Source organism: Mastacembelus armatus, chromosome 8 (genome assembly GCF_900324485.2).
Source record: "Mastacembelus armatus chromosome 8, fMasArm1.2, whole genome shotgun sequence".
Classification (NCBI taxonomy): domain Eukaryota; kingdom Metazoa; phylum Chordata; class Actinopteri; order Synbranchiformes; family Mastacembelidae; genus Mastacembelus; species Mastacembelus armatus.
Genome location: NC_046640.1, coordinates 17,349,292 through 17,376,703, shown reverse-complemented (window position 1 = coordinate 17,376,703; position 27,412 = coordinate 17,349,292). Strand labels below are relative to the sequence as shown.

Below are 27,412 nucleotides of genomic sequence, written 5' to 3'. Positions count from 1 at the left end.
TGGTTCCATCACAATGGGTTGTTTCACTTATTTTTATTACAAATTTCACAGGTATTTATTCTACCAAGGTGTGCAAGCCCTTAAAAAGCATTAATATCATTTATCTATCTTCAACAAAATGTCTTCAATATTTTTTTGTAAATGAATGAATGACTGGCACACCTTATCCATGAAGGGCAAGCGGGGGTCTGCTGAGGGGTCTTTGGACAGAAGTGGAGGCCGAGGGCAGCTGATGGGCTTGTTGATGAGCCCATTGTTGTAGTCATGGCCGGTTATTCCCATCCCGCGCTTGTCCAGCTCCGTCTTCTTCTCCAGCAGGGCACTCATGGCCTGGTCCAGGTTCATGTTGTTTGTCTTTAGGGCCTCCTCTGCTGGATCCCTCTGGAAAATAAATCAGAAAACATCAATAATGCAGAAACCAGTCATTGGCAAAATGTACCTTTTCACAACAAATGTCACAAATACAAGTAACGTCTTGACAGCAAGTTACTATTGTTAAAATTTTTTTAAATGAATATTAATACTATTATATTATTATTAAAATTAAAATTAAGAAAAAAGCAACCATCCAAATAAATTCTGATAAAACAAACACTGCTTTTTCTGAAAGTATTTTAGTTTAAAAAAAGACAATACAGAGTAAAAAGCAATACTGCCTGTTGCACTATACTTTTGATGCTCAAAATGGGTAAACCAAAGAGGAAATGTTTAAAGTACAGATTAAATGCTGTACAAACCTGTGTTAATTTCAGAGAAAATGTTTATGTTGTAACAATCATCATTGAACAAAGGTTAAAAAAAAATTTCAACAAATCACTGATTAACATCAGTTCAGCAGTTTAGTCTTAATTCAACTCACAGGGAAACCCATGTCTGTCAGTTGTTTTATAAGACGATTCAAGATCCAGGCATCTTCCTGCTTCCCTGGAATTTTCCCCTGGGAATAGATGATAGAAAATTATTAACACCACACTAATTTTACTACCATAGCATTAGTATTACTATTAATATTAGTACTATTCCTTTGAATATGTAATATAAAATAGTTTCTAAACAAGAACTAAGGGACCATTTAATATATAATGAGCCCTGCTTCAAACCTTCTGTGGGCCTTTTTTGGACGTGGTGCCCCAAGAATTACAGGAGGAGTTGCTCTCCTGAGAGGCAGTGCTGTTCCACATGTCTCCTTCCTCAGCATCCCATTGGCCCCCTGAAAGGCTCAGCTCCTCACCTCCACCTCCCCATCCATCTTGCATAGGTTTGGGTGCTGGAAAACAAACCACAAGAAAAGATTTAGTTTTGAGGAACTAATTATAAATTGATCTTACAAAAATACTAATAGAAAAATATCTAAAAGATTACACACATTGCGTTTTGTTAGAAAATTCTTACATGACACTTTTTATTATGGAAAAAAAAAAAAAAAAGATACATTTAAGATCCACATAAACTTGCTGGGATGTTTTTATTTGGAGGACTAATTCTCTTAGAGCATGTTTTTTTACCTGGCATCCAACTGGTTCAGTTATTAAATTGAAAATGTCATATGTCAAGCTAATAGGTAAAAACAATCAAATACTAAAACATTAGACTGCCACCAGGGGTCAGTGTTGATTTCAACATTGTTGCTTCCCCTGTGCCACATTGATGTCCTTGACTTGACACATCAGGAGAGAATAATTGAGCTTATTTCACTATGTTTTGTTCTCCACAAATGTATGCACAATTTACTGAAACCTATTCATAACAATACACTGGGTTAAGCTATTTACCAGGTTTGCAAGATGCAGGTGTCACTGCTGGGTTGGCCCTGCCATAGTTGTCTGAGTTGCTGTCTCCCCAGCCTCCACAGCTCCCACTAGGTTTGCCCCAAGCTGATGTCCCATTGTCCACGCTGACTGGAGAGGGTGCAGGTTCCCCCCAGGAATTCTCTGATTTTGCATGGGAGCTGGGTAGCTCTCCCCAGCCTGGAGGACACACAAAGGACAATGGCCTATCAACAGAAAGACTTCACTGTATATCAGTATTAATAACTATCAAAATAATACTTTCAATGCTTTAGATGCAGTCATTGCATTGTGTCTCACTTGACTGCTTTTATCACAAGATGTCAGAAAGACAGACTACAAAAACAAACAAAATAATTAATGAATTAGGAAATTATAACATTTAGGCATTTTTCAGTTGCTTATTGTCTTATAGTTTCACCAGAAATGTCAGAAGATGTGATTTCACATACCATTCCACAACCCAGCATAAACTTTTTTAAACTGTATGTTAAATTTATTTGGTCAGCATTTGTTAGCATAATTTTGTGCTTAATGAGAATGTGTGGTGCTCATACTCTTTTTAATTCTAAATTTTTTCACTAATGAATGTAAGACTTAATGAAAGTTCTTCATTTCAGAATGAAATAGTCTTATGTAGTTTTTCTAAATGGCTTACTAATCACACACGTAGACACTTGAGCGTTGCTGTATGCTTTACACATGAACATGGGCAAAGAGTCTAAAAGAGTCAAGCATGCATGCTTAATTGTATCTGTGTGATGCATATTCCAAATGCTCAACATTAGGTTTTCATTTAACAAAAAAAATAAATAAATAAATTATATATATATATATATAATTCACAAAACTGACAGACCTTCAAAAGCAACGCACTTGGATTTGTCTAGGAGTTTTGGTCTTAGTATTTGCTTCCTATCCATCTATGTATGTATGTCAAATTTACATGTGCCTCTGGTAAACACCATTGCCACGTTCATGTTTCAGCTTTGGAGTGTGAAGTGGCAGTTACACAGGGAGGCAGACACCTGGTTTTGGTTTAGCAGGCTGGTTAACAGAGGGAGGAGAAGCCCATTAAAGATTTGGCATGGCCCAGTCCCTTTTGGCATGAGAGATGGTGCTGTCTCTGAGCCTGTGGCAGTGCCAGTCTCAGCTTAGCTCTCTCTGCGGGAAGAGGTCAATTCCTGAGGGCTGCTCCAAAATCACAGTTAACCTTCAACCTTCTACTATAACTGGAAAAAGTGCTATGCTAAAAAAAACAAAACATAGCACAGTAAGACAAAGTTAAGTTTCCTGTTTTTTTTTTCTTCTCTTAGTGATGAATACTGTGAAATTATCCTTACAGGTCTTTAACTCACTACATGTGCATGAGCCAAAAAAAAAGGACTGCTGGGAAGTAAATGAATAAATGTGGCATTAGCATGTAGGTTCAAGTGAGAGACAGCAGGGGGAGTCTGCACCCTCTCAGTTCCTAGGGACTTGGTCCACCTCCTCCCTTCAACTACTGACAGATGGCAGCTCCCATATAATCACACACTTCCGATCCATCTCAAACTGTTTGTGGTGAATCTCTATTTTCAAGAGGAACTTTGTAAACAGCATTCTTGTGCTTCCTTTGGGTACCCGTGTGGGGTTGCCAGGGTTACCCACACAGATGTGGCTGGTCTTGTGAAACGTGAGGAGCCTCATGTTGGGACAGGGGCAGGGTTGGCTGCTTAACCCATCAGGACAATTCATTGGATGTAAATCCAAAGAGAGCAAACTAGGTCAATATTTTACCTTTAAGTAGATCAAGAGCTTGGAGATTAACAGTGCTCTGCGTTAACTATCTAAACAGCTTTAGTGTTTGACACCTTTACTTTGAACAACAGAAAAGAAGCAGAGCAGAGAAGACATGCAATTAATATAATTTATCTTGACCTGATGTATAGTCAATAAACCTGACCAACATGGCCAGGTGGAACTATTACATATTTCAAAATCAGAACATTATATTGTCTCACCTTGAGCTATCAGGGGTCCCCTGTTGTGAGATGGTGCAGACTGGTTTTGCACAGCAGGATCCATGGCTCCACTGGTTGGCCCTGGGTTTTGGGAGTTTTGGCTGTGGTTTTGTAAATGTGCAGGAGGCCCATGAAAGGAGTGACCATGAGAGTGAGGATGGTTGTTGTTATTGGTGGGGTTATTGCCTGCAGTGGTAACTTTAGGCTGGGTCACTCCTGGATTGTTCCTGTCCCACAGGTTGACTGCCTTATTGTAGGCACCAGGGTCACCCCAAGCTGAGGTCCCATCATCTATCTCCATCTTACGTCTGATTGAAGGTGGGGAGGGCTCTTCCCAGCCCGTTGGCTCAGCTGAAGACTCCTGCTTACTGCCACTCCAGCCACCCTGCTTAACTGAACCTGATCCAGGCCAAGAGCCTATGCCTCCTCCTCCACTACTACCACTGGGCCCATCCTGAGGCTTGCCTGGCCAACTCTGAGGAGGGTCGCTAGGACGCTGGGAAACTTGTTCTCCCCAACTCCGATTTCCTGCAGCTCCTGATATCTCAGGTCCTGAATTAGGCATTCTCCAACCTCGTGAGGTTTCTTTCCATCCTCCTGCTTCTCCCTCCCAGGAAGCATTGGTGGGATTCTTTTTGCTCTCTTCTGGCTCTCCCCAGTCCCCTGCATTATTGCTCCCTCCACTGTTGCCCCAGCTGTGGGATGCTTTGGATTGCTCTCCCCAGCCCTGGGATGTTGCCTTGATGTGAGAATCATCCCACCCAGCTGATTTCTCCTCTCCCCACGACTGACCACCATTCTTAGGAATACTGGTGCTAGAGCCTCCTGTTGGAGGGTTTCCCCAGCCACCAGGGCCACCTTGGGGCTTAATGTTGTTGAGTGGCTCTCCCCAACCAGAGCTAGGCTGGTTGGCAGCAGTTATGCTTCCACCCCAACCTGAAGCTCCCTGAGAACCAGGCACATCAGTTTTGCTCCCAGAATCAGCCCTCTGAGTGGGGCCCATGCTAGTGTTGGAGGGTCCCTGGGCATCGGTTTGGGTGGCTGGACCAGAGGTCCATGATTCAGTACCCACATCATTCTTGCCTTTACTGTCATCCATGTCCCAGGAGGTGTGCTGGCGAACTGGCGTCTGTCCCCAGCCAGTGTTACACAGCACCCTGGGGTCCAGATCCTGGGCAGGAAGCAGAGGAGCTGGATTATCTCTTGATGAGCGATCTCTCTGCCGGGGATGCCCTTCCATGCTGTCACTGCTCCCTTCACTGGCACCAGCTGTACTCACAGCTCTGCTCCAAGGACTAGCTTGTGGATCTTGGGATGGAGAGCTGGGGGCTTCCCAGCCTCCCTGAGCGTCTTCAGTGTGCTGCTTCCCCCAGTCTCCACTGGACTGGTCACCCCAGCCTCCAGAGTTTCCTGCTCCACCTCCTCCATGGCCCCAGCCAGAATCCCAGCCAGGTGCCTCCTTAGATGAAGGTGCCTTTGAATCACCACTGTTACCCCATACTGAGCTACTATCTTCTCCATTGACCTGTGGACCCCCTGGTGAGGGCTGGCCCATGGAACCCAAGCCTACAGATGCACTACCCCAGCCAGACAAGTTGCAGAGGGGACTGGGGGGTTCCTGCTTAGTGTGATTTGGTCCATCAGTTTTAAGGTTCTGAGGTTCTGAACTGAAAGACACATTTGTGGACGGGGAGGAGTGTGGCTCTGATGTGTCAGAGGTCATTATGCTGCCCCAGGCGCTGCCAATTCCCGAGGAGTTACTGTTAGTGTTAGCTCCAGCACATGCACTGGTCTGGGCTGGTGTGGAGCCAGGTGGATTACAGAGGCTGGGTGTAGGTTGAGGAGGTGAAATGGTGCTGGCTCCTCCTGAGCTGCCTCCCCCTGTGCCACCCCCATCATGCCCCAGCATGGGCCAGGCAGATGGGTTGGCATTAGGGTTTAGGTTCAAGTTAAAGTTGTTTGTTGAGGATGATGAAGAAGAGCTCCAGCCCCTGCTGCCTCCACCCCCTAATGGGCTGTCATTCTTTCCTTCACTCCCCACTGAGGACTGAGGGGGGCAATGGGAAGGCCCAGGCCCAGAGCCCCAGCTGCGATTGGCTGCAACCTGGCTAGAAAGCATGCTGGTTCCAGTATGATTGGCAGGGTTAGGACCACTGTTGGCCTTGCTGCAAAGGTGGTTGGCAGGGAAGTGGCCTGTCTGGCTATTGGTCCCTGTGGCCATACTCACTGTACTACAACTACTACAAGTAATACTGCTGCTGGTCAGGCGACCAGCGTCAGTATCCAAAGGGCATCCTCCTGGAGGGGCCTGGCTCTGGCTGAGGGTAATAGAAGGCCAAGCTTCAGTGTCCTTCTGGTCAAAGATCAGTTGATCCCAGCCACTGAGATTGGTCAAAGTTGCAGCACTTGTGGCACTCCTGTTGGCTGGCAGGTGTCCCCAGAGGGGATTATCATACTGGGCTCCCTGGCCACTCTGTAGGGGCAGTTCTGCATGGGAGGAAAGAAAAATTAAAGGAAACAGGCATAAGCAAGATGGCGAGAGAAGGAATATATAGGTATGTATGTCATCACACCCACAGTTAATATTGCAATACCATAGCAACATGTGAGTTGTCTACTTATGTTACCTAGACCTCAGGAGATGCTTAAATACCACCCGCACAGACAATGCAGAGAGAAGAGAATGACTAACATGACATCAATCATTGAGAAAATAAATATATATTTAGCTATTCATTTTGCATACATCATTTTCTTCAAATGTGTACTTTATTTGCTAAATGCAAAAAACTGTTTTGTGGTAATAAACATAAAAGCTATTATTTTCTAGATACTTGTATTTAATTAATATTTTGTAAATAGGGCAATAAATTAAACAATTGAAAAATTGTATCACATGCAAAACCTTTCAGTCAAAGACATTAATAAACGCATGCTTTTGTCACAAACGAAATGAGAAGCCTGAATAACTAAGCACTGTATCCTTCTAATAGATCACCTTTAAATTAAACATCATATTTGGGAACCACATTAGAGGATGTAATATATGAAAGGGGCCATACAGCCAAGCTATCCTTACCTTCTGACCTACTAACCACTACAGTTATGACCTCTTTCGTTATCTGAATGTATGAAGACATGAAACACAAATACTGCTCTAGCCATGGGCAGCCTGTCTTCTTACCAGAGCATAATCTCCAATCTGCCTGGAAAACTGCTTTGACAACCCAAATAAATGCTTTGGGGTGTTTCTTTTAGAGCCCTGCGGTGTGAGTTAAACAAGCTCCCTGGAGTTCCACTGTGCATATGGATCATTGTACTACAATGTAAACCAAGCAGCAGATCATATTTGCTGCGCTGTTCAACCTGGTGCCACCTCATCTCAGTCATCCGGCTGTCCCTCAGCTGCAGTTGTTGTTGTTTACATGCGCCTCCACATGCGTGTTTAGTTTGTATGGAAATATTCTGACAGTGTCACAAGTACATGAAGGAAGTGACAGCATTTGTGTACCACCTCCGTTTTCAAACCTACCTCAATGTTTGGAACTAAAGGGGAGAGACAGGAGGCAGTGAGAGAGAAGGATGGGGAAAAAAGAGGGCACTGTGTTTCTGACACACAGCACTGTCGTTTTTTAGCGTCACTCTACTGAGAAGTGCAGGACCGCCATTTTCTCAGTCCTGAACTACAGCCAAAAAGGCTGTGAGCTACCGTCTGTATCTGTACCACTGCTGCTTCAATTACCCACACGCCTCACTCACCATACTAAACACAAAAACACAAGAACTCAACAATACGTGTCCGTGCTGTTGCTGCAGCTTTAATGTTTAAAAGTACGCATCCACAGTGTGTAAATACAAGCCTCCAAAACAATGCAGAAGAGAAAGAGAGAGAAGAACAGTGAGACAGAAGATGAAACAAGGGAGATGTGCAAGACAGCAGTGAAATACCTGTGGAGAGATGCCTCCCAACCATCCTGTAAAGAGCTAGGTTTTGTGCGACGCAGCGACCATCCTTGTCTCAATATGTCTGCTCGGCTCGCCAAGCTTCTGAGGCTCATTTCTGAAATGCTGCCAAGAAGTTGCACAGCTCTTGCGCGGCATGAGACAACCCCCCTCCCTTCCTTCCTCACCCCTCATGCTCTGTCCCTCCCACCAACACTGCTTTGGCTGGGTCTCTCCTCTTCTATCTATTGCCTCCCTGTGGCTTTATTTATATCATGCTCTATTCCTATCCTGATGGAGGATATTCTCTCTCTCACATGCTCGCTCTCTAGAAAAGCACTGAAAGAAGGCTAGCTGGGGGAGGGGATGGCAGCACTGGAGAGATGGGGAGGGCTTGGTTAACAGCTGAATGATAAAAGCCTGTAGAATTTCATTATGCACTCATGAGGCATGAGGAAAACAAAACAAAAGGGGGACTCTTCTAATCCCACCCCACCCTCAAATCATTTAACCTTTCAAAACTGTCACTAAATATTTAGCCAAGACCACTCCATTTGCAATTAGCACTGCCGCCCACAATGGAAAGCCTCATGACTAGCAGTGGCTGTCAAGAGTGAGCAAGAGAAACCTCAAATTCTACAGCACCCTCTCCAATGCTGGAAGGGCAACTTTTTCACACAAGCACATGCTTATCTATGAACCAGCAAGATCCTGCCTGATATCAAGTGTCTGTTTTTATCTATCATATGACTATCAGTGACAATGCAGTGATCATAAGCAGCAGGACCAACTTGTGAACAGAATACTGCACCTTCATATGCATGTTTCCAGGACACAGAGCAAAAACATATAATGAGCAAATTCATATGGATCTGATCACAGTGAACAAATAGGGATTGGTGATCTGGTCCCAAACATAGCATAGAGATTGCATAGAAAGACAGAAAGACAATAGAGGAAGACATGCATGAGACCTAATAGAAGGCATGGAGGGTGGAGGATAATGGGATGGAAGCTCAGCAGAAGAAGAAACAAAAAAAAAAGAAGAACAGCAGTACCCTGGATCAAGGCGGGTATTGTTTACAAATGATCCAGGCGCCCACACAACAACACAATAAGTCAATGTTTGGTGGAGAACAAAGTCCCTTTATAGCTGAGGTTCAGCCCCCTGTGCCTCTCTGCTGTTTGGACCTGACATGCAGTTAGGTCATGTTGTGCTACTACATGGCCACTTGCCCCTTTGTGTGTTAATGTACACCCAGTGTACACACAGTGCAGACATACACACTATGTCTTCAACGTTCAGAAGACAACTCTTTTTCTCCTGCTTTCTTTCAGCCTTTTAACAATTTTCACTTAATATATCAAGTAAACATGTGCAGACTGTGTATGGATGGTGCGAAGGAACAAGGGTCAGCTAAAGAGGGATCAGGAGGAATGAAAGACACGACAGTAAATAAAGGACAGAGATGGATGCTGAGAGATGGAAGGAGTAAAGAATCTAAGATGGCTATATGGGCCTCAGCTGGACTGATCCTGGCTTAATGAAGCCCCCAAAGGGCAGAGAGACCGGATGGTACAGAGCTGACAATGCATGTTGCCAGCCAGATGAACGAGTTCTGACACACACACACACACACACACACACACACACACACACACACACACACACACACACACACACACACACACACACACACACACCTCCCAGGAATGTGCTCTGTGGTTAATGATCGCAATCGCCTCAATTGTTTTTCAAAAAGCACATTGCTGCACAGGAACAGGCATGGTCACACCAGCCAAATTACAGCATTAAAACTTTTTTATTTGAAATTTTTTTTTAACACTTCCATTTTTCAATCAAAAGTTTGTGGAGTACTTTTTTTGTAGCAGTAGCCATGACTTTTTTGTTATGCTGTACTCAGTTCAACAGAAGAAATGTGGCTATGGTTAAGTTACACACTTTCAATGTTTCTTAATTTACTGCTATGACTGTATTTACATTATGGTGCAATGCACTTATGGACAACACTGTACTGCATTTCTAGACAGGACACAGGGCCATCAACAAAACACAGAATGAGGTGTGTGTTCCTGTAGGCCCAGAACACGCACAACATTGTAGCCTTTTTGTTACTGCTCTTGTTGGGAACACGCTGTCACAGAAAGCATGTTGAATTGCATTCATCCTGAAACAAGCAGCAGCAACTTTATGACAGAGCAAGGAATTCTGTTCTATAGGGATGGTTTCTCTGCAGCTGCATTACTGTTAATGCGTGATAATGTTATATCACACAGTAAAAGACGAAGAGAACGTGTTTTGTAAAAAGGTATGCATCTAAGACATCTGGCCATCATGTTTGTCTGTGAGTACCCTCTTTCTTCTCCTCCTTTAAAGGATAAACCAGGTCAAGGGCTTTCTTCAGCATGCCAGTCTTAAAATAGCTTGTTCTCTCACGCCTCTTCTACATGAAAGTGCCTTGGGATATGGATTGTTAGCCAAGCAAAAGGCAACAGTGGGAGAAAGCTATAATAATGGGACGACTGACAGACATACATATAATATGTGCAGCCTGACTAATCCTGGCTGCCCTGGGGCCAATGAGTGTATGTGTGAGCTATGGTGTCAGTATAGCAGAGGTAGAGGAATGAACACAGGCATCAGAGAACAACTAGATTGGCAGAGAAAGTCAGAAGGGGGTGGAGAGAAAAGCGAGATGAGGCAGAAAAATAAAGAGTAAGTACTGAACATTTGTGGTTAACAGATAGCTAATGTTTAATCACATCACAAGATGTCCCAGTCCTCTTTGAGGGGATTCCCAAGGCTCTTTTACAGCATCATCAGCAGACTTAAAGAGCACATCGAGTCTAGCCAGCATACACTCTCTGTTCTCCACTAGAGAAGCTATTAGCACATTAGCTGCACTGTTCTTTTGCACAACAAGGCCTGTTTAAATTAAAATGTTTTTGTTGGTGTTGCCCTCTGTTGTGTTCTTTGTAGATACAATGCCCACTTGTCCATAAACCCTCGATCATTACTTCATGGGCTTTACTAATGGAAGGTTAAACTAATGCAAAAGGAATTTGATATAACATCTTAATTAAATTACCAGCACATCACAGGACTACAAACCAATCCTTGATTAGTTTACAACCAAACTAAACTGGCTGGGATTGCTGAGTGCATAATGCACAAAATTTTAATACAACTGTATTATTAAAAGGGATTTCTCTGCGCCATTTAACTAAATAAATTTAATGAGGACAACATATATCCACTAATTTATTCTGATATGACATTTCAACTCTAGTCAAGAACCTTGACCATTAAAACACACCAGTGGATACATACAGTATGGGCACACAGAAGACTTTTATCAGCCCTACTTTTCACGAGAGCCGACACGTGACGTGGTAATGAAAGATGGGGGGTGGGAGTCAGTGGATGGGGAGAGGAGGGAATTAATGCAGATAGTGTGTGTCTAATGTTGGCTGTCATCAATAAGTCACAGAAGGGTTGGGAGCAATTGTTCCAGCAGCAGATAAGGCTGTAGGGAGAGGGTGTTGAAGGTGAGATTACCTGGGTTGTGTTACATAACATTATTGCATATATTGCAAAACTTAAACCAAACTGTGAGGTTTTTAAACTGAGACAGAGTGATGGTTGAAGAGACACAGAACTGTAAAGGGAGAAGAAAAAGAAGTTCATGCTTATGTGCAAAACTTTTATGCACCTTTGAGTCATTATGAATGTGACAGTTCTGCATGCAGTAAACTTTCTTCTCTGGCACAGAGGGAAAAAAACAACAAAAAAAAAACTTCTCACTAGACTCCATTCTGCCTTTCAGTCTGGAAGGTCCTTCTAACAGTCCTAATGTAATCAGTGAGTTCAAAGACACACAGAGAGCAAAAGCAGAGCAGAGCAGGTCTGCCAAAGAAGGGCGGAGAGAAGCAGCAGCTTTTACCGTAAGCCATGAGTCACTTCAGCCCACAGTACTGGACCTCTGCCATGCTCGCTCTCTCTACTTTCTTTCCTTCTCACTCTGTCTTTTTAGCAGGGCCAGGTTAGGCCCACTGAGGCTCCCAGCCAACTAGCTAGTTCCATATTGCTCCTCCTCCAAATCAGAAAATACTGTAGGGCTGGTCAGTTAAACTCAATGAAGAGTAGGAGGATGATGACGAGAGGGAGGTGGAGGAGGATGAAGAGTAGAAGGGAGAGGCAAGGACAGGATAAACATCTCATTTCCATGGAGACAGAGTTGCATTCAAACACAAGCAGAGGATTTCGACGATGCACACACACAGACACACACAGACACACACAGACACACACAGACACACACAGACACACACAGACACACACAGACACACACAGAGTTCTGGTAAAAATTTGTCTTCATTCCCAGACAATGAAAAGTGCCAAGTGCCCTAAAAATAATTTTAAACATCGCAATCAAAGACCAGGTTATATTTTGTAACAAAAAAAGATTACCACTTGGAAAAACAAGAACCTGGTTCACTGTAACAGGCAGAGCCTGAGGAAAGAAAATACACAAACACATGCAGTAACACTGTAGCCAGCTGTGTTTGCTCTCCATCCTCTACCCTTGTACTCCCCTATCCCCATTCCTAATTCCCATGCAGGCAGAAACAGAGTAAAAATAAACAACCGTCAGCAAAACCTGTGATGCAAGTGCCTCGCACAGATCTACAGGTACAGCACAGTATTACAACCACAAAAAATGAACAAGAGTAAGCACCACTGTCATTAAGAATGCTAATGTCAGTATATGTAAAACACAACCACTGTTGGGGATAGCTGACATAAGTGAAACAGCTGACAGTTCTAAATAAAAATGGCAACATCATGTGTACGAATATGTACAAGTATGTCAGGCCAATGCTCAATGCCCTATGTATTATAACAGGGTTTGCAAATAGTATTTTTGCATTGTTTTTACTGAGCCGTCTATAGTGGGCCAAACACTGTTTGGTTTAAGCCAGATACATCATCCCTGACTGATTTAGACTTGGGCTGAATTTCTGCTTGACTGGTTATTTTTTAATTTGCAGCTTGAAGGGGGTCATGCCCGATGAACAATCAACAACCGGGCCCTCGGATGACTCGTTGAATTTCAGACAAATCAGGAATACTAGGCAGCTGTCTTCTTGCCTGATTCCCACACAGATGCTGCCAAAAATATGTTATATGCTGTCATGAGCTTATTTTAATATTTTAATAATGCAGGAGTAGTTTTTTTACATTGGGTAAAAGTGTGACTGAAACTGCTAGGATATATAACATTAAAAGTTACAGCAGCACCAACACCTACATCCTGCAGCCATCTGTGCTTCCATGTATGTAATGTATGTGTGTGTGTGTCTGCATATATATATATATATATATATATATATATATACACACACACACACACACACACACACACACACACATACACATACATACATACTCTGCAGTCATAATATAATTAATACAGTAATGCCGCTTTCTTATCTTTTTTTTAACATTGTCTAAGATGAGGTTGTCTTGTGTGAACAAACTACTGGAATTGTCAACAGAGTGTCTAGGCTGACCTGTAGGCAGGCTGGCTGTGGAGGAAGGGGAGCAGGAGGGAGAGGAGTGTATGGTGGCTGCTGCTGTATGATCAGCAGTGGCAGGAAGTCCCGTGGTGGTGAGAGACAGGTTCCCCGAGGGCAGAGGCTGGCCCCTCTTCAACAGCTGCTTGTGCTCTTGCTGGCGGAAGCGAGGGGGCACCTCTCTGGGCGGGTAGCGCTGCTGAAGCAGAGTCTGGGGCTGCTGTGCTGTGTGCGACTGGCCTCCGGAGGGGGCACGCTTGCCATTGCCACTACTTGAGGATACAGATGGGACGGCACTGGGGTTGACAGGGGGAAGAGGAGGGATGGGGTCGAGCTTGGCAGAGTCTGGCACTGTGAAAGTGAGAAGATGGTGGGGGAATAGGTAAAAGGCGAGCAGAGATGCAGAGATGAGCGTGATACAGGAGCAAATAATTGATACCCAAATAATTATTGATAATCGATGGCACTTTTTTATAATTATTTAACTTCAATTTAATATTTGAATTATATTAGTTGCTGCCCTTAACACATAAAAAAACCAATCACTGGTACAACTCACAGTCTTTTCTGGAAACTGCTGTGGCTGAGCATTTCCTCCACTGCTTTTTTTCAAAGCCATGGTCACTTTTGGATGAGGACCATGCTGTTAAATTCAGAAAGTGAGGGCTGTCTATAAATGCACAAGATTCGCCATCTCTCCTGGCATCCTGAAGCTTGAATCTAGGAGGTGCTCTGTCTAATGGTTGCTCTTAGGAGAACCAGAGGACTGTGGTAATCTCAGGGTAGTACTGTAGTAAACCTACAGCCTACAGGGACACAGCTCACACAGGCTGCCATGGTGCCTGGTCACAGATTAGAAGTGAAGGAAAGGTCAAGTACCAGATAATGGACTTAGACCTGTTTTCTGCATTATTATGGACTATTGTCTCTATCAGGACAGTACAATAAAATGTGCTCAGCTCCATCAATACAAGCGCTACATGGTTTGTGGCCCCTGAAATGATCACCTCTCAGTGCTCGGCCAAAGCTGTTTGTTATTAGCTGCTCGTAATGCTGTTGAAGTGCTCAAGTCCCACTAGCTTTAGTTACCCATAGCAACAGAGTGCAATTCTCCCTCTCTCTCACACAGACACACACACCTATGCACTTTGGCTCTGACCAGGCATTTCCCATAGGTCTTTTTGCATTATGAGCCAAACCATAGTTGGAAGGCATTAGTAGTAAATAAATACTTTCCTTTCTTTATGAACTTGCAACATCTTATTTATTTTTTGCCACTGCAGATTCACATTATAAACAAAACACTTGCTAATTTACTGCAGTAGCAACAGCAGCAAAATCATCAAATCCAATAGTCAGTCGAGAGTTTTTTTTGTTTGTTTTTTTTTTTGCTGTGGCCAAACTCATTGTTATAAGAGCAATGAAAGTGTCCCACAACATTAAAGCTGCAGGCCAGACAGGTTAGCAATGATCTGAATATGCTGATTGATTTGTGGATTAACTGAGTTGTTGGGTCAAAAATTTCAGATTCAGATCTGGGTGCTGTGAACATGAGACGTCACTCCATGCCCTTTGTAAACAATACCCCCCCCCAAAAAAAAGCAGAAGCCAAAGCTGTGGAGCGTTAAATCCTCAGCAGGCTAATATGCTGTAGTTGAATGTAGAGGGCCAAGTTAGAGGTCACCACTACGTCAAACCTGATGATCAGCTCTGGGGGGTCACAGACGCTCTGCTGGGTGAGATGTATTATGGGAATGAGAAGCACACTGGATAACAGCCTTAGTAAATTTCATTACATAACAGAATAAGCTGGTAAAGCAGAATGTAAACAGGATACAAAAATGTGTTAAAAACCTACACATGCTCTACAAGAACAGCTCCAAACATCAGCTGATCTGTACTTGAGTTCCTGGTAATAAAATAAAAGAGGGAAAAAAGAAAAAACAAAACCTCATAAGCTGCAACCAGAAGAGAAAGAAAATCTTTGTGTGGCCTAAATGAATTATAAAGAGTAGTACTTCACCATTGGCTGGTATCCCAAGTCTGTGCAGTGAAGCAACGAATAACTCACACACATGCAGCCAGACTGACACACACAAAAACAATGAGTTATGTAATACTGAGGCCCACACTAAGGGGGGAAACACAGGATGGTGTCGTGGAGCCTACATTTGCACAGACTTGTAAATACTAACAGCCATGTTCACTCACATATCAACAACCACTGGCTGCATGGTCTCTCAATCCCTACAGTGCAGGAATCTGGGGGGAAGCTCTAGAGCTGGATCCCTTCCCACCTTCCTGTTCTCTCCTCTCCCCTTCCTATTCATTCACTGTGATCCACTATTCTGCTCTTGTTAATATTACGATATCAAGGGCAGCAGGTGGAAAGGCAAATTCTCCTTGCTGACTTTAAGAGGTGATTTCCTCTTAAAAATAGAGAACTATGTGGTTGTGCCACTGTGTATAATAATAGTGAAGTGATTGTTATACAGCTGGGACTCTCTGATGTGTGACGTAGATTCTTCTGGAAGCTGGGGGGAAGGGGGAAGCTGGCTGGCTGCTCTGTCAACCAATCACAGGGAAGAAACAAGGAGGGAGTGGGAGGGAGAGGGAGAGAGCGAAAGAGAGAGCTGACGCACAGGAGGAAGGGAAGGAGGCAGAGCAGGGAGGGTGAGAGATGAAGAAAATGGTGTGTGTGTGTGTGTGTGTGTGCACACGTGCATGTGCGTGTGTATAAGACAGTCTCCACCCCCTTGTGCACTCCACTGTGAGCTCAAGTCTCACTGCCTGAAACCAGCTTGGGTCTAAATCCGCTTACAATTAGAACACTATTTGCCTGTAGTATGCCACGCTGCTTTGGGGTTTTTTTTCCCCCTAAAAGAACGATGCAAGTCCTGCACATTCGACAACCACAGTAACATCAAACTGACTGCTAACAGCTCCATTTGTGCTGATGATCAAAACCACAGATTGATTCTAGCTTCAGAGGAGGATCAGGAGACAAAAACAAACAAACCTAAATATCTCTGCCACTCTGACAAGGTGTGTTTTTTTTAAAATGCACAATTCTCACAAGACAGTGCTTTGCAAAAACAAAGTAAAAAGAGAGTAAAAAAAGAGATCACAGGTGGTCTCTGACAGCCTATTTGCAAAAACATAGTCCTCAGCTGTGTAGGTGCACAGGAGAATTCCCAGTTCATCAAAGACACACTTCAAACTGTGGCCTTGGGGCTGTGTGTTTCCACTTTAAAAAGGGGTCTTAATTTACTGCTTGCCTGACTGTTTAAAAGCTAAATGTTGTGGGGAGGTTGTCTGGGAAGTTATCAGTTGAAGGTAAATGGAAGGAAAGCTTCCCCACAATCAAAGAAGAAAAACAGGCCACATGCCCTTGAAGATAAAGGATTCTCTGTGTGTGAGTTTTACAAGCGCAGACAGCGACTCCTCAGGATCCACAAACAAACTGACCCACACCACTATCAGTTAAGTAGTTGTAAAACTGAGGTCAGTCAGAACAGTAACAGCATCCACTACTGACCTGTTGTAAAAAAAAAAAAAAAAAAAAAAAACTTTACTGCAACATGTGCACGTGTTTCATCAAATACCAAGGGACTTCAAAAATGTAAACAGCACCAGAACTATCAGCCAATGTTTTTCTAAACTGCTGAATTTTATTATTTTAAAGTCAAAAGAAATTTTCTGCTTGTTGTCAAAATATAATATTGTGCAAGTAGGATGCCCCCGGAATAATATACTAGCACAGCTTTAAATGTGGACTCGATTAAAAGTGCTTTGGAGGCGGATCACTGCCAGATCCAATACTATCAGTGCACTTTTACCTAGAGGTTTAATAATAGCATCCTGCTGACTCTGCTTTCCAATCATCGAAGTGGGTCGCCTTGCTCTTGGGTGGAGTGTACACAGATACGCATACAAAAGTTTGTGAGTGATTATAAGCTCTCCAGAGCTGAGCCTTTAATCAGCCACGTCGAGGCCTGAATGATTCTTTTTCAAACTACCTACAGAACATCTTGCTGTTGTAAACAGGTTTGCTGTTGCTCAATGTCCAAACAACAGCATGGACTTTGTTTAATAGCATTCCTGAACATGAACTGCCCTCACAGTCGCAACCTTTGCAAAACTCCTGTGACAAAATAAGCTCAACAAAGAAATAAAAGGTGAAGGAAGGTGTAGATTTATTTACCCAAACCAACATAAAGTGTGTCCTTTTAAAGTGTATTTTATGCATATCATATAGCTGCCTTTGCTGCCAAACTGTCACTACTCTGATTGAATTAAAAAAAGAAACATGGAAATTACTAAATCTTTATCAGATGTCTATTAAAGACGAGGCTGGAGAACGAGTATCAGTGAATCATGAATGACGAAGGGAGGTATGTCTTGAGGGTCCTCCATCCCTTTCCTCCTGTGGGCTTTAAAATATGAGCAATGTGCCTCACAAGAGGAGATTAAAGGGTTTAATTAGAAGAGAATAAATATGACATTGTAGTTAAGAGGGAAAACTCTCCCTTGTTGCATCACATTCACACAGACAAAATGCTATTTAAAAGCACTTAATGTCTCACAGTACAGTGTAAAGAACATGAGGCTATATAGGTCAGAGCATTTAACAAATGGCATCTGGAGATCTGAATGGAGCAACATAATCACACACCTGAGTGGTGTAATATACTGTAAATCAACATCAGCTTACTCTCACCAGTAACAACCACGCTTGTCTTTAAATAAGTGGTTCTGAGCAGAACTATTCTCAACCTGCAGACATAACATTGACAAACCTGAATGATGCAACAGTGGAGGACTGCTGCTCTCAGAAGATAGGGGGAGGACGCAGACAGCTTCCCTGTCCCTTACCAGACAGACCCGATTCAACTGTTTGTTATGACTTAAGAGTATGTGTGAAAGAGCGTGGAACATCCTGTGTGTTTAGCGAAAATTAAAAACAGACCATCCAACATTCAGGGGGCACCAGGATTGTTCACGACAGACTAAACCTTTCACCGTCTGTGGGGCCTTTAAACCTGTTGTTCGGTAAGACGGCACTATGACGTCAAAAACCTGCTCCACCTATCAGTAGTGTTAATGATAAAATTAAAGGCTGAAATGACTAAACTTCATAGTATAACACTCCACAATAGTAGAATCAAGATGTTTTCTCTGTTGCTCTTTAAAATGCAGCTAATCATCATCACCACTGCAGCATCCATTTAAGCTGTGCTCCTTGGGATAAGACATGCAAAAGAGGTGGTGATGATGACAAGAGGCACACTGGTATAAATTCCCTCCTGATCGCACCATAATTTATGACTCTCAAACACAAAGCACTGGGCGTAATTAAGAGAATGTGAAACGGCAAATTAACCTGTTATGAAATTACTCCTGCAACACTACTTTCTAATAGTAATAAATGTAGTGGTTGTGAACCTGATGTGTATGTGCATTTACCCCCATCTCTGATAGGGACAGATATGCACAGCATGAACAGAAACACACAGCTCATTAACCTTTAGGCATTAACTGGAGAACAAGTTGTTAATGAAAGAAGGCTTCTGCTGTGGGACACAATAGCTGTGATGGGACTGATGCGTCATACTATTACACTCATCAGTCTGCCACTTTCCTGAGGAGGGTTGGTCTGTGCTACTGCACAGGAATGGACTGTTCAAGGTTAGGAAGTTACAATTTGTCTGGCTCACACACAGATAAGGATTTGGCTCTATTGTGATGCTGTCCGTGGTGATAGATTCCACTGACAATTCCATCAAAACACAACTCCAATTCTTCTGACCTCTGATTTCTGAGTAACACATTTGGGCACTCACACCTGTTGCACCTGGCTTCTTCAACATTCATCAAGTTAAATTGTAGGCTTTAACACAAAGAATACCTGTTTTACAATAAGAGGACCAAGAATGAATTATTATAATTCAATTTATGGTTCATGGTGAACACATAGAAATAGCAGTTGTGCTTTTAAGATCACACCAATTACATAGTAAAAACATATATTTTAAACATATATAAAATGAATGGAGGAGCTACATTTGCTAATGAAATTCACAACATGTTCAGTGTGGGCCTCACAGGCAGGGGAAGCCTCTGTAGTTGGGTGAAACTATTTGAGGGAAAATATATAGGTGTTTGCATAGGCACTAAATGTACACATGTTGCTGGTGTTTGCCTGTCACTATAGGGTGCTTGAGAGCGTGTGTGTGTGTGTTTGTGTGACAGTGAAATAAACCACTAGAAATATCCTACAAAGGGCCCCCTCAGCTGTGCCGGCAAACAGGAAACTAGAGTGCGTTCTCACAGTTTAACATGACTCCATCTGTTTTTTGGGGGTTTTTTTGCGCTCACATGTGTTTTACCAGCACTTTCAAATCCACCAAAGACACCATGGTTTAGCAGCCACCTCCCTATACTTAGCATGAGTGTAACCACAACAATTCATCCCATCTTTTTCCTTACACCCCAGCCCTGCCTGCACTGCTCCATTTTCCCTCTGCTGCTTCCTCCTGCTGCTCCCAGGGTGGGCCTCTCTGCTAGACCAGACAGGAGGTGGTGTAGTGTTACTATGGTGCTTGGGGTCTTCCTGGATATCTCCTGTGTATTGATGCCTGTTTATTCAGCCTCCATGCAAGCCCTGTTCTCCTAATTAGTTCCCAGTGTACACTACATTAGTATTACAGACAATCTGTCTCTAAGTTGATTAGCCAATGACTTATCTGAAAAAACTGGGATTCTGTCAAATTGTTGTCTGTTTATGGTGGCTGAGCAGTCACATCTTTGGCACCACAATAATATTTATAAATATTATTGACAAGACATTTTTACCATGTAACTGCTTTTCATTTAAATCAACTAACTGGCAGTAAGTATGAATTTCTTTAGCTGAGAGCAATCCTATAGAAAACAGAACAATTTGTACAATGTGCTAAACAGTCAAATGTGACATTTAAGGGGCTTAAGATCTCAGGAAAATGAGGTCATGACACATTGCTGTTGTGAGCCGTAACCAAGAAAATGAGCGTGCTTATCACAGCCTAGTGTGAAGACGTGGAAAAAAGTGTAACTATATAGATCAACTTGTGGATGCAGCAAGACAATACAAAATAGATAAGAGACAGAATACTAACAGCTAACACAGATCATGTTAAATAGTACAACAAACTGTGAGAGGCTGTAGGTGACTCAGACAAGACGAATAAGAAGTGGGAGGGGACATTACAGTCTCATTAACTCATCCTACCAGGGAGAGATCAGAAGGTCAAGGTACTGACCCCTGATGATCCACAGTAATATGCACCCACAAGAAGAGAGCCCAAGTCAACTTATTCCTTTTTACTGATCTTGACAAAATTAGGTACAAAAACTAAAACACACACATTTGTCTCAACACAGTTTTGGTGACAAAAAAAGCTAGATACTCATTTGTAAGGTACACATTCTCTTGCTGCCATTAAACTGTGGTAAGGCCATGCTGTCAATGTCAAGCAGTACTTCTAATCAGATTTTGTCTTTGTCTATCCCTTGTGAGACATTAAGTCCCTCTCCCATCTGCCTGCTCATCCCGAAAAGGAGATCTGCCTCTGGGCTAACTGACTGTCCATTACTGCCTACCCACCCCTCTCTGTTCATTAGGAGGAGACTAAGTGAAGAGCGGGTCTGCAGCTGTCACAGAGCAGAAGTTCAAAACCTTCAGGCTAAGCACACACGTCCATCAAGAGCCTGCCAACTTTAGACATTTTTCTTTCTCACGTTTGTTTGGTTGTTAAGTCTTTTCTTGTGAGATTGCTCCTTACCTCTAGCCTACTGGGTATGCCAGAGGAGCCCATGGGGAGGCCTGAGGAGCAGCTGCACCATCCCTACACTCCTTATTAGTCTTGTATGGGCACCTGGCCTCCATTTTGGCTCAGGTAGCGAGACCCACCTGGCTGCTGCTAATGTTTTTTTTTTGGTTTGTTTGTTTTTTTTTTTTTAAATCAAAGGTAATGCTAAGTAATGCATATCCATATTGCACAGCAGTATACTTACTAGTTATTTAAGAGGACACACAATTTAACACACAGTCTCCCTACTGTTTGAAACTATCATCACAAACTTTGGAAAACTTCATGGCAGACAAACTTGTAGAAATATAACTTCACCTATACAGAGAAACCTTGTAGGCAAAAACACATACACAGAAATTAACCTTGAGCAAACTCTTTTACATGGGTGGCATAAAATAAAATAATTAAATGAGATAGATAAAAGAAGCCACAACTCACCTTTGGTTATCTCTTCTGTGGCCTGAGAAAAGAGAAAATATATATTAGCCAAAACTCAGAATGACTCAAACTGATGCCCTGATGTGACAGGGTGGCAGGATTCACGAGGCTTGTAGCTGGAGGCGTAAAACAGATAACAAAACTGCTCCTACCATACATTAAGAAAGAAATGTTGCTTCATCGGTTCTGAGAATAAGGTTAAAGAACACAGGACCACATAACATTGACCACCACGGGTTGATGCTGAAATCAGACCCAACAAAAGAAAAACTGACAGGCAGGTGTGGAGGGGGGATGTTGCACGGTAAAGATGAGGATGACAACTCCTTAAAGTTCTGGTTAATGTTTCCTGTGGAAACACGACAAAGACAATGTACTCAATGTGTGACTGATGTGATCTAACCTGAGCACACTGGAGAGCTATGCTTTGACTGTGTACCACCTAACATTTAAAATGGCACAGAAAGCTTTACAGCTGGTCTAACACTGGCTGAGAAAAAAGGAAATGGAAGCTGAACTTGGGTGGTGTTTCATTTCTTTTGGCCACACATGAACCAGAATAGAACTGGGCCTTATAGCATCTTACAATGATGGTTCTGATAAAACTAGGAGACAGATGGTATTATAGCTAAGTGAGGTCTAAAGATATGGCCTTTCACAAACCTACCTTTTTTTGAGCAGTTTCTTTCTTTTTCTTCTCTTCTTGCTTTTTCTTTTTCTTTTCTTCCATCAAATGGTTCTCTTCTTGTGTTTTTTGCTTCTTCTCACAGCTAAAATCAAAAACAGAATGAGAAGGACATGCTTTTAAGACCTGGTACCAAATAATGAGAAAGGTACTGTGCCTCAGCCGGTGAACACCTGCAACAGCAATTTCTTCAAATTCATTTAGCTGCACTGTTCAGTTGCTGCTCTCCAAAGTAAAATCAGTGCTGTTGATGGCTGCTGCTGCAGCACACATGATCACGTGTAGGGTGGTTTGTGTTGTGCTTCAATCTTAAACCACATATTTCTTTACAAACTGTGACATTTTTTAACTGTGCAAGTATGTGAAATAATTTGGTGGTCATGAGGGCGGGCTCTGAGAAACATTAGGCAGGCCCTTGCAGGTCTAGTATAGTGGAGGTCAATGAGACGTGTGCAAACCACAGGAAAAAATACATGTATTCTTGCCTGTGGTTAACTATGTATACCTTTCATCTACTATAGTCTCTAAAAACCTCCTAATCTTCAGTGCTCAGTCCTGAGAGGAAACACAGTCACAACAGACACATACACAAGCTGAAAACCACCTCACAATGCACCATTGTTTCACACGTAAATGCATCCAGCTCTGTGCTAGTCTACATCTATCCTAATCCTCCACACAGAAAAAAGCTTTTAAGGACTAAGGAAACAGGAACTAGCCCTTGAAATTGTCTGTCTCTTTCTCCCGTCAAGCCTGCGCTGCTGCAGCGGTGAGTGCCACTGCCTGGCAACAGTCTCCCTGAGACCCTGGTGAGCAGTCGCGTGAAGACAGAGTTCTTAATCAGTTTGGCTCTGGAGGTTCAATAATGGAATTGGAAAACTGAGAAGACAGATGAACCTAGGACAAGAGCTTCCAAATGAGCAACTGAGTCAGGTGTTTGGAGTATGTCATGAGAGCATGGGCTAAATAGAGGGTTCAATGATGACTGACTTTTTACCCTTTGCTTGACTTCAATGTAACAATTACTAGTTTAATCTATATAATTACCAAAAGTAACCCATCACATTTTTCCCAACACTTGTTCTTCTCCAAATGTCTTGTTTTGTCTGGTTCCCAAAACCCAAAGATTTTCTATTTACTATGACATGAAACAGAAAGACACAGCCAAGGGGATGAGAACTGAACTAAGCCAATCCTACCCCACACCAAGCCTGTTTCAAAACATTCATGAAAAGGAGCTGCACAACAAACAGAGCTTCTTTAGAACTGGACTGTAAACCTGAGATTAGGTTGTTGAAATTTAACATAAAAATTTAACCAAGCCATACACCTATCTTCCACTTTATATTATAAAACGTAATTCTAACCCCCAATAGGCTGACATGGAAGCTGCTGGTGCAGCTGCCATGCTAAATATAGTGGGTGCTGCTCCTTTCAAAGGCATCAGTGGGGCTTGTGTCACGTAAGATCATTGGATAAGAGAGATGTTCCACTTATTGTGAGCGGCTGTCGGCCTCCAGCCCGGATGAGAAGGGTGAGTGCCGAGCAAAGCATCAAAATGATTTCATTTTAAGAAACACTTGGTCCCTGAGCAGGACAGCGAGAGTCTCTCTAACGAGAGATACTGTTTCATTCCCAAACATCTGCCTGGCCTGGTCTGGTGCGTGTCTCTTGGAGTGCTGACTGATGGTGAGACAATATCAAGGAACACTTTCACCAAATATAGACTGGGACGTTAATAATGACAAAGTCTAAACTATAAATAAAAAGAATTTTGATTTGATGTTAAATCATACTAAAGGGCCGAGCTACACCATGAGCACCCATTTGTCACAGGAAAGCACAGCTTATGTTGATAGGATGGACACAGCTCGATGAGCTCAGCTCTGCTGTGGAACTATACCCTTCTGTCGAAGGACAGGATTAGAGCTTGGCGTTCCTCTTAAAAGCAGACACGTACTCTGCTGACAAAGGAAGGCAAAAAGAAACAAAAATAAATAAATAAATAAATAAAAACACACAGCCAGAGTGTGGAGAGCCCAAGGACAAAGTAATAAAATCAGGTTTAAAATTGGTAGAGAATCAAGTGGAGTTTGAGAGGAAGAGTCAACACGAGCAAGGTGAATTGTCACAGCCACCAGTACTGTTGTTGAGATACAAATGCCTCGCCGTCATACTGTGAAGCAATGAGGATGAAGGGGTTACGATTAATGGGGCTGGTATGTGTGCATGTGTGAGAGATGGGGGAAGGGGTGCTAGACGGCAGTCGCTGGGCACAGAGCCAGGAATGCCATCGCTTCAAGCCAAACAAGAGCATGATGAGCCCTTGGGAGAAGGCTCGCTAGCAACCACAGGAGCAGTCGTCATAGCTGTGGCAGAATGTGCAGCCCCCACTGCTGTGTCTGCAGGTTAGGGAAACACAGCTTTTTAAACTAAAAAAATATCACTATGAAATATACTGCATTTCAGAAATGACATTCTGAACATGTTTATAAATGCACAACATAAACACAAAAAAGACCAAGCTCTCACTACTACCTTCCAAATTGTGTGAAGGGTTAAAAACTGCTGGCTAAGCACTGATAGAGTCCTTGTGCTCTGCAGAGGATTTCAGTCTCTAAAGCACTTGAAGCTATTCTCAGTGTGGTTGTGTTAATGTTTTCTGACCCAGGCTAATGACAAGGAAAAAAAGAAACTTATGCTGAACTCCTGGCACCGTGAACAGGCCCTAAAATAACCAGTATGGACACACTCCAAGAGCACTGCCTCCAGCCCCAGTGTCAGCTGTCAGCTCCAAAAGTAATGGCCACACTTTCACAAGCCTGGTTGACAATTTACTGGTCCAACAGATCAAAAGAACATCCCTAACAAATGTCCTATTAAACCTCAATCATGGAGCTGTCTCACTATTTCCACATTTATCTTCATAAATTAAAAAAAGTCTGTGTGTGGAGTAATAACCTCAGAGAAGGCACATAGCTCTGAGCCACACTAGGACTGACAGTGATTTTTATTTCTGCAAAACACAAGAATTACCTAAAATTGGTGTCATGGAGTCCGACACATCATTACATGAATTTTTACTGAAAATGATTCGTGCACTTCTAGAAGCCAATCACTACCTGTCCAGTATCGAAAAACCAAACAAGGATGAAAGTAAGTACCATCCAAGAAAACTAGCATGTCAAATTTTTCAAACTTCATGCCGAAAACATATTTCTATGACAGCAATAAACTGCTTTTCACAAAATGCAAGCTCATCATTTCCACTGAGGATTCCAGCTAAGCATCTGATCACTGACACCAAACAATCCGCCAAACCAAATGACACAATCTGGCAGAATGCCCTTCAGCCCTCTGGTCCAGCACCAAGCAAAAAGCCATCGAGAGTTTTGAACTGAAAAAGTGGCTATGACCTAAGCTGTATAATAATCACAGTATTTAGTGGCCTGTTTTTGTTATCAAGCCCCCTTTGGCGCCTCTCTGTGAATGCACACAGCCTCTTTCAGAGGTTTGGGTGCTGACTGGGGCCCCTGACCCAGCAGGGAAAGAAAAGACCCCCACCCCCTTCGATTTACCGCCACCACCACCACCACCACCACTACTTCGTCCTTTGCCATGCGGACCCAAATTAGCAGCTCTTAACACATTAGTAAAACCAGCAGGCCTCAAAGCTTACATCAGCCTGCCCTCTACATGCATCAGGATGCTGGCATTCCCATTCTGCACACGCTGCCCTCCTCATGAAGAAGTGTGTGCCACTACAGGATACCAATCTGCAGAAGGAGCCAGGCAATAATGCTTGTCTCTATGTTGAGAGGAGTACAGGAGACAACCACTCATCAAGATGTACACAGCTCACAGCAACAAAAGATAGTTTAAAAAAATATAATGCAATAAAACGCAGAAGTCTCAAATCTCAGCATTTGAATTGGTAACCCCCACAGTATGTCTCTGAAGTGAAGCCTGCAGTTAGTTAACTATTGACTATTCAGTAAGTGAACAGATGAACGGAAACAGATTTCCTAAGCAAACGCATCTGGAAAAGCAACCCTATGTGGATATATCACAGGAGGTAAACTGAGCTTGATGATGCGTTCGCTGCCAGTCAGGTGATGCACGTTGGGTCCAGGTATCCCCTCTCTGCAGCACGGAGCAGACTGTGACAATGAGCTGCATGCACCCATGTCAACTGTCCTACACAGCAATGCAACAGCAAACGACAACACATACGACGAGTCAACAAGCAACAACAACAGAGGGTGCCCTTGAATCAACTGAACTGTGCAGCCACAGCGTCGGTCCAACTAGTCCAAGTTACCGTAAAGCCAGCTTCAGGAAAACCTACAAAATCCGTGCGAAGGTCAGTGAAATAACGACTCATTTGACACCAACAGAGCCCTTGCAGCGAAGACAAGACTGATGTCAAAGTGGGCTGAGCTGAAAATATTTTCCATTCCCAGCCCAGCTGCCGTTTTTAACTTCTAAATTCCACTTATAATCGAAAGTGCAACGCGACGAGGTGCACATCTGTCGTGCTAAGCGCCAAAGGGACGAACAGGTCCTACCGTGAAGCGTTCAAAAGGTGCTCGTTGGTGGCGGAGCCTCTGCAGCCATTTTGTAGTAACTGACCGGAGCAGGAGCTCGAGACGGTTGAATCGGTGGTAACGGGGGAAGGGGGTGGAGCTTCACCTTGACACGTGACTGTCAATAACAAAACAAACTGGCCCCACTTCCCAATGCTCCACCCCGGCGTTTCCATGACAACTGCAGCCCCTCCATCACTGTCCTCTCTGCACTGATGCCTCCGACATCCGTATGATGCACATGACAGAAGAAAGTAAGAAGGTGTTCAAGTCAATAAGCGGCGTGTGGATTTCCCTGTGGGCATGAATATACCAGCATTTCAGCTCCTCTTTTAGTTTGTGCATCATGTGAACCTACACCGACAGAGGGCAGAGTTTCTACTGCGTCGCAGCCTCCCTGCAAAAGTCTTGAAAAGCACCCAAGTCAGAAGAAGCATTTAAAAAAATTACACTGAATTTAGAAAAGCCTTAAATAATTCCTGCTCTTGTGGGCAGTAACTTCAGTAGTAAAATGCTTCTG

General features: G+C 43.1%; 1 protein-coding gene across 3 annotated transcripts in view; it reads right to left on the bottom strand.

Moving 5' to 3' along the window:
* Positions 1-26,993, bottom strand: part of tnrc6c1 (trinucleotide repeat containing adaptor 6C1) — a 37,880-nt gene extending 10,887 nt beyond the window's left edge. For 2 of the 3 annotated variants that reach the window (XM_026324276.2, XM_026324277.2), the window contains exons 1-9: positions 26,875-26,993; positions 22,289-22,391; positions 21,622-21,643; positions 13,328-13,681; positions 3,791-6,277; positions 1,773-1,967; positions 1,101-1,267; positions 860-937; positions 163-381 (exon numbers count right to left, since the gene is read on the bottom strand). In XM_026324276.2, the coding sequence (XP_026180061.2) occupies positions 163-381; positions 860-937; positions 1,101-1,267; positions 1,773-1,967; positions 3,791-6,277; positions 13,328-13,681; positions 21,622-21,643; positions 22,289-22,351 (3,585 nt within the window). In that variant the 5' untranslated portion in view covers positions 22,352-22,391; positions 26,875-26,993. Of the gene's footprint in view, positions 1-162; positions 382-859; positions 938-1,100; positions 1,268-1,772; positions 1,968-3,790; positions 6,278-7,738; positions 7,878-13,327; positions 13,682-21,621; positions 21,644-22,288; positions 22,392-26,874 lie in introns of those variants that run through there. The other variant, XM_026324278.1, reaches the window with a different exon arrangement.
* Between the last annotated feature and the right edge of the window lie 419 nt (positions 26,994-27,412).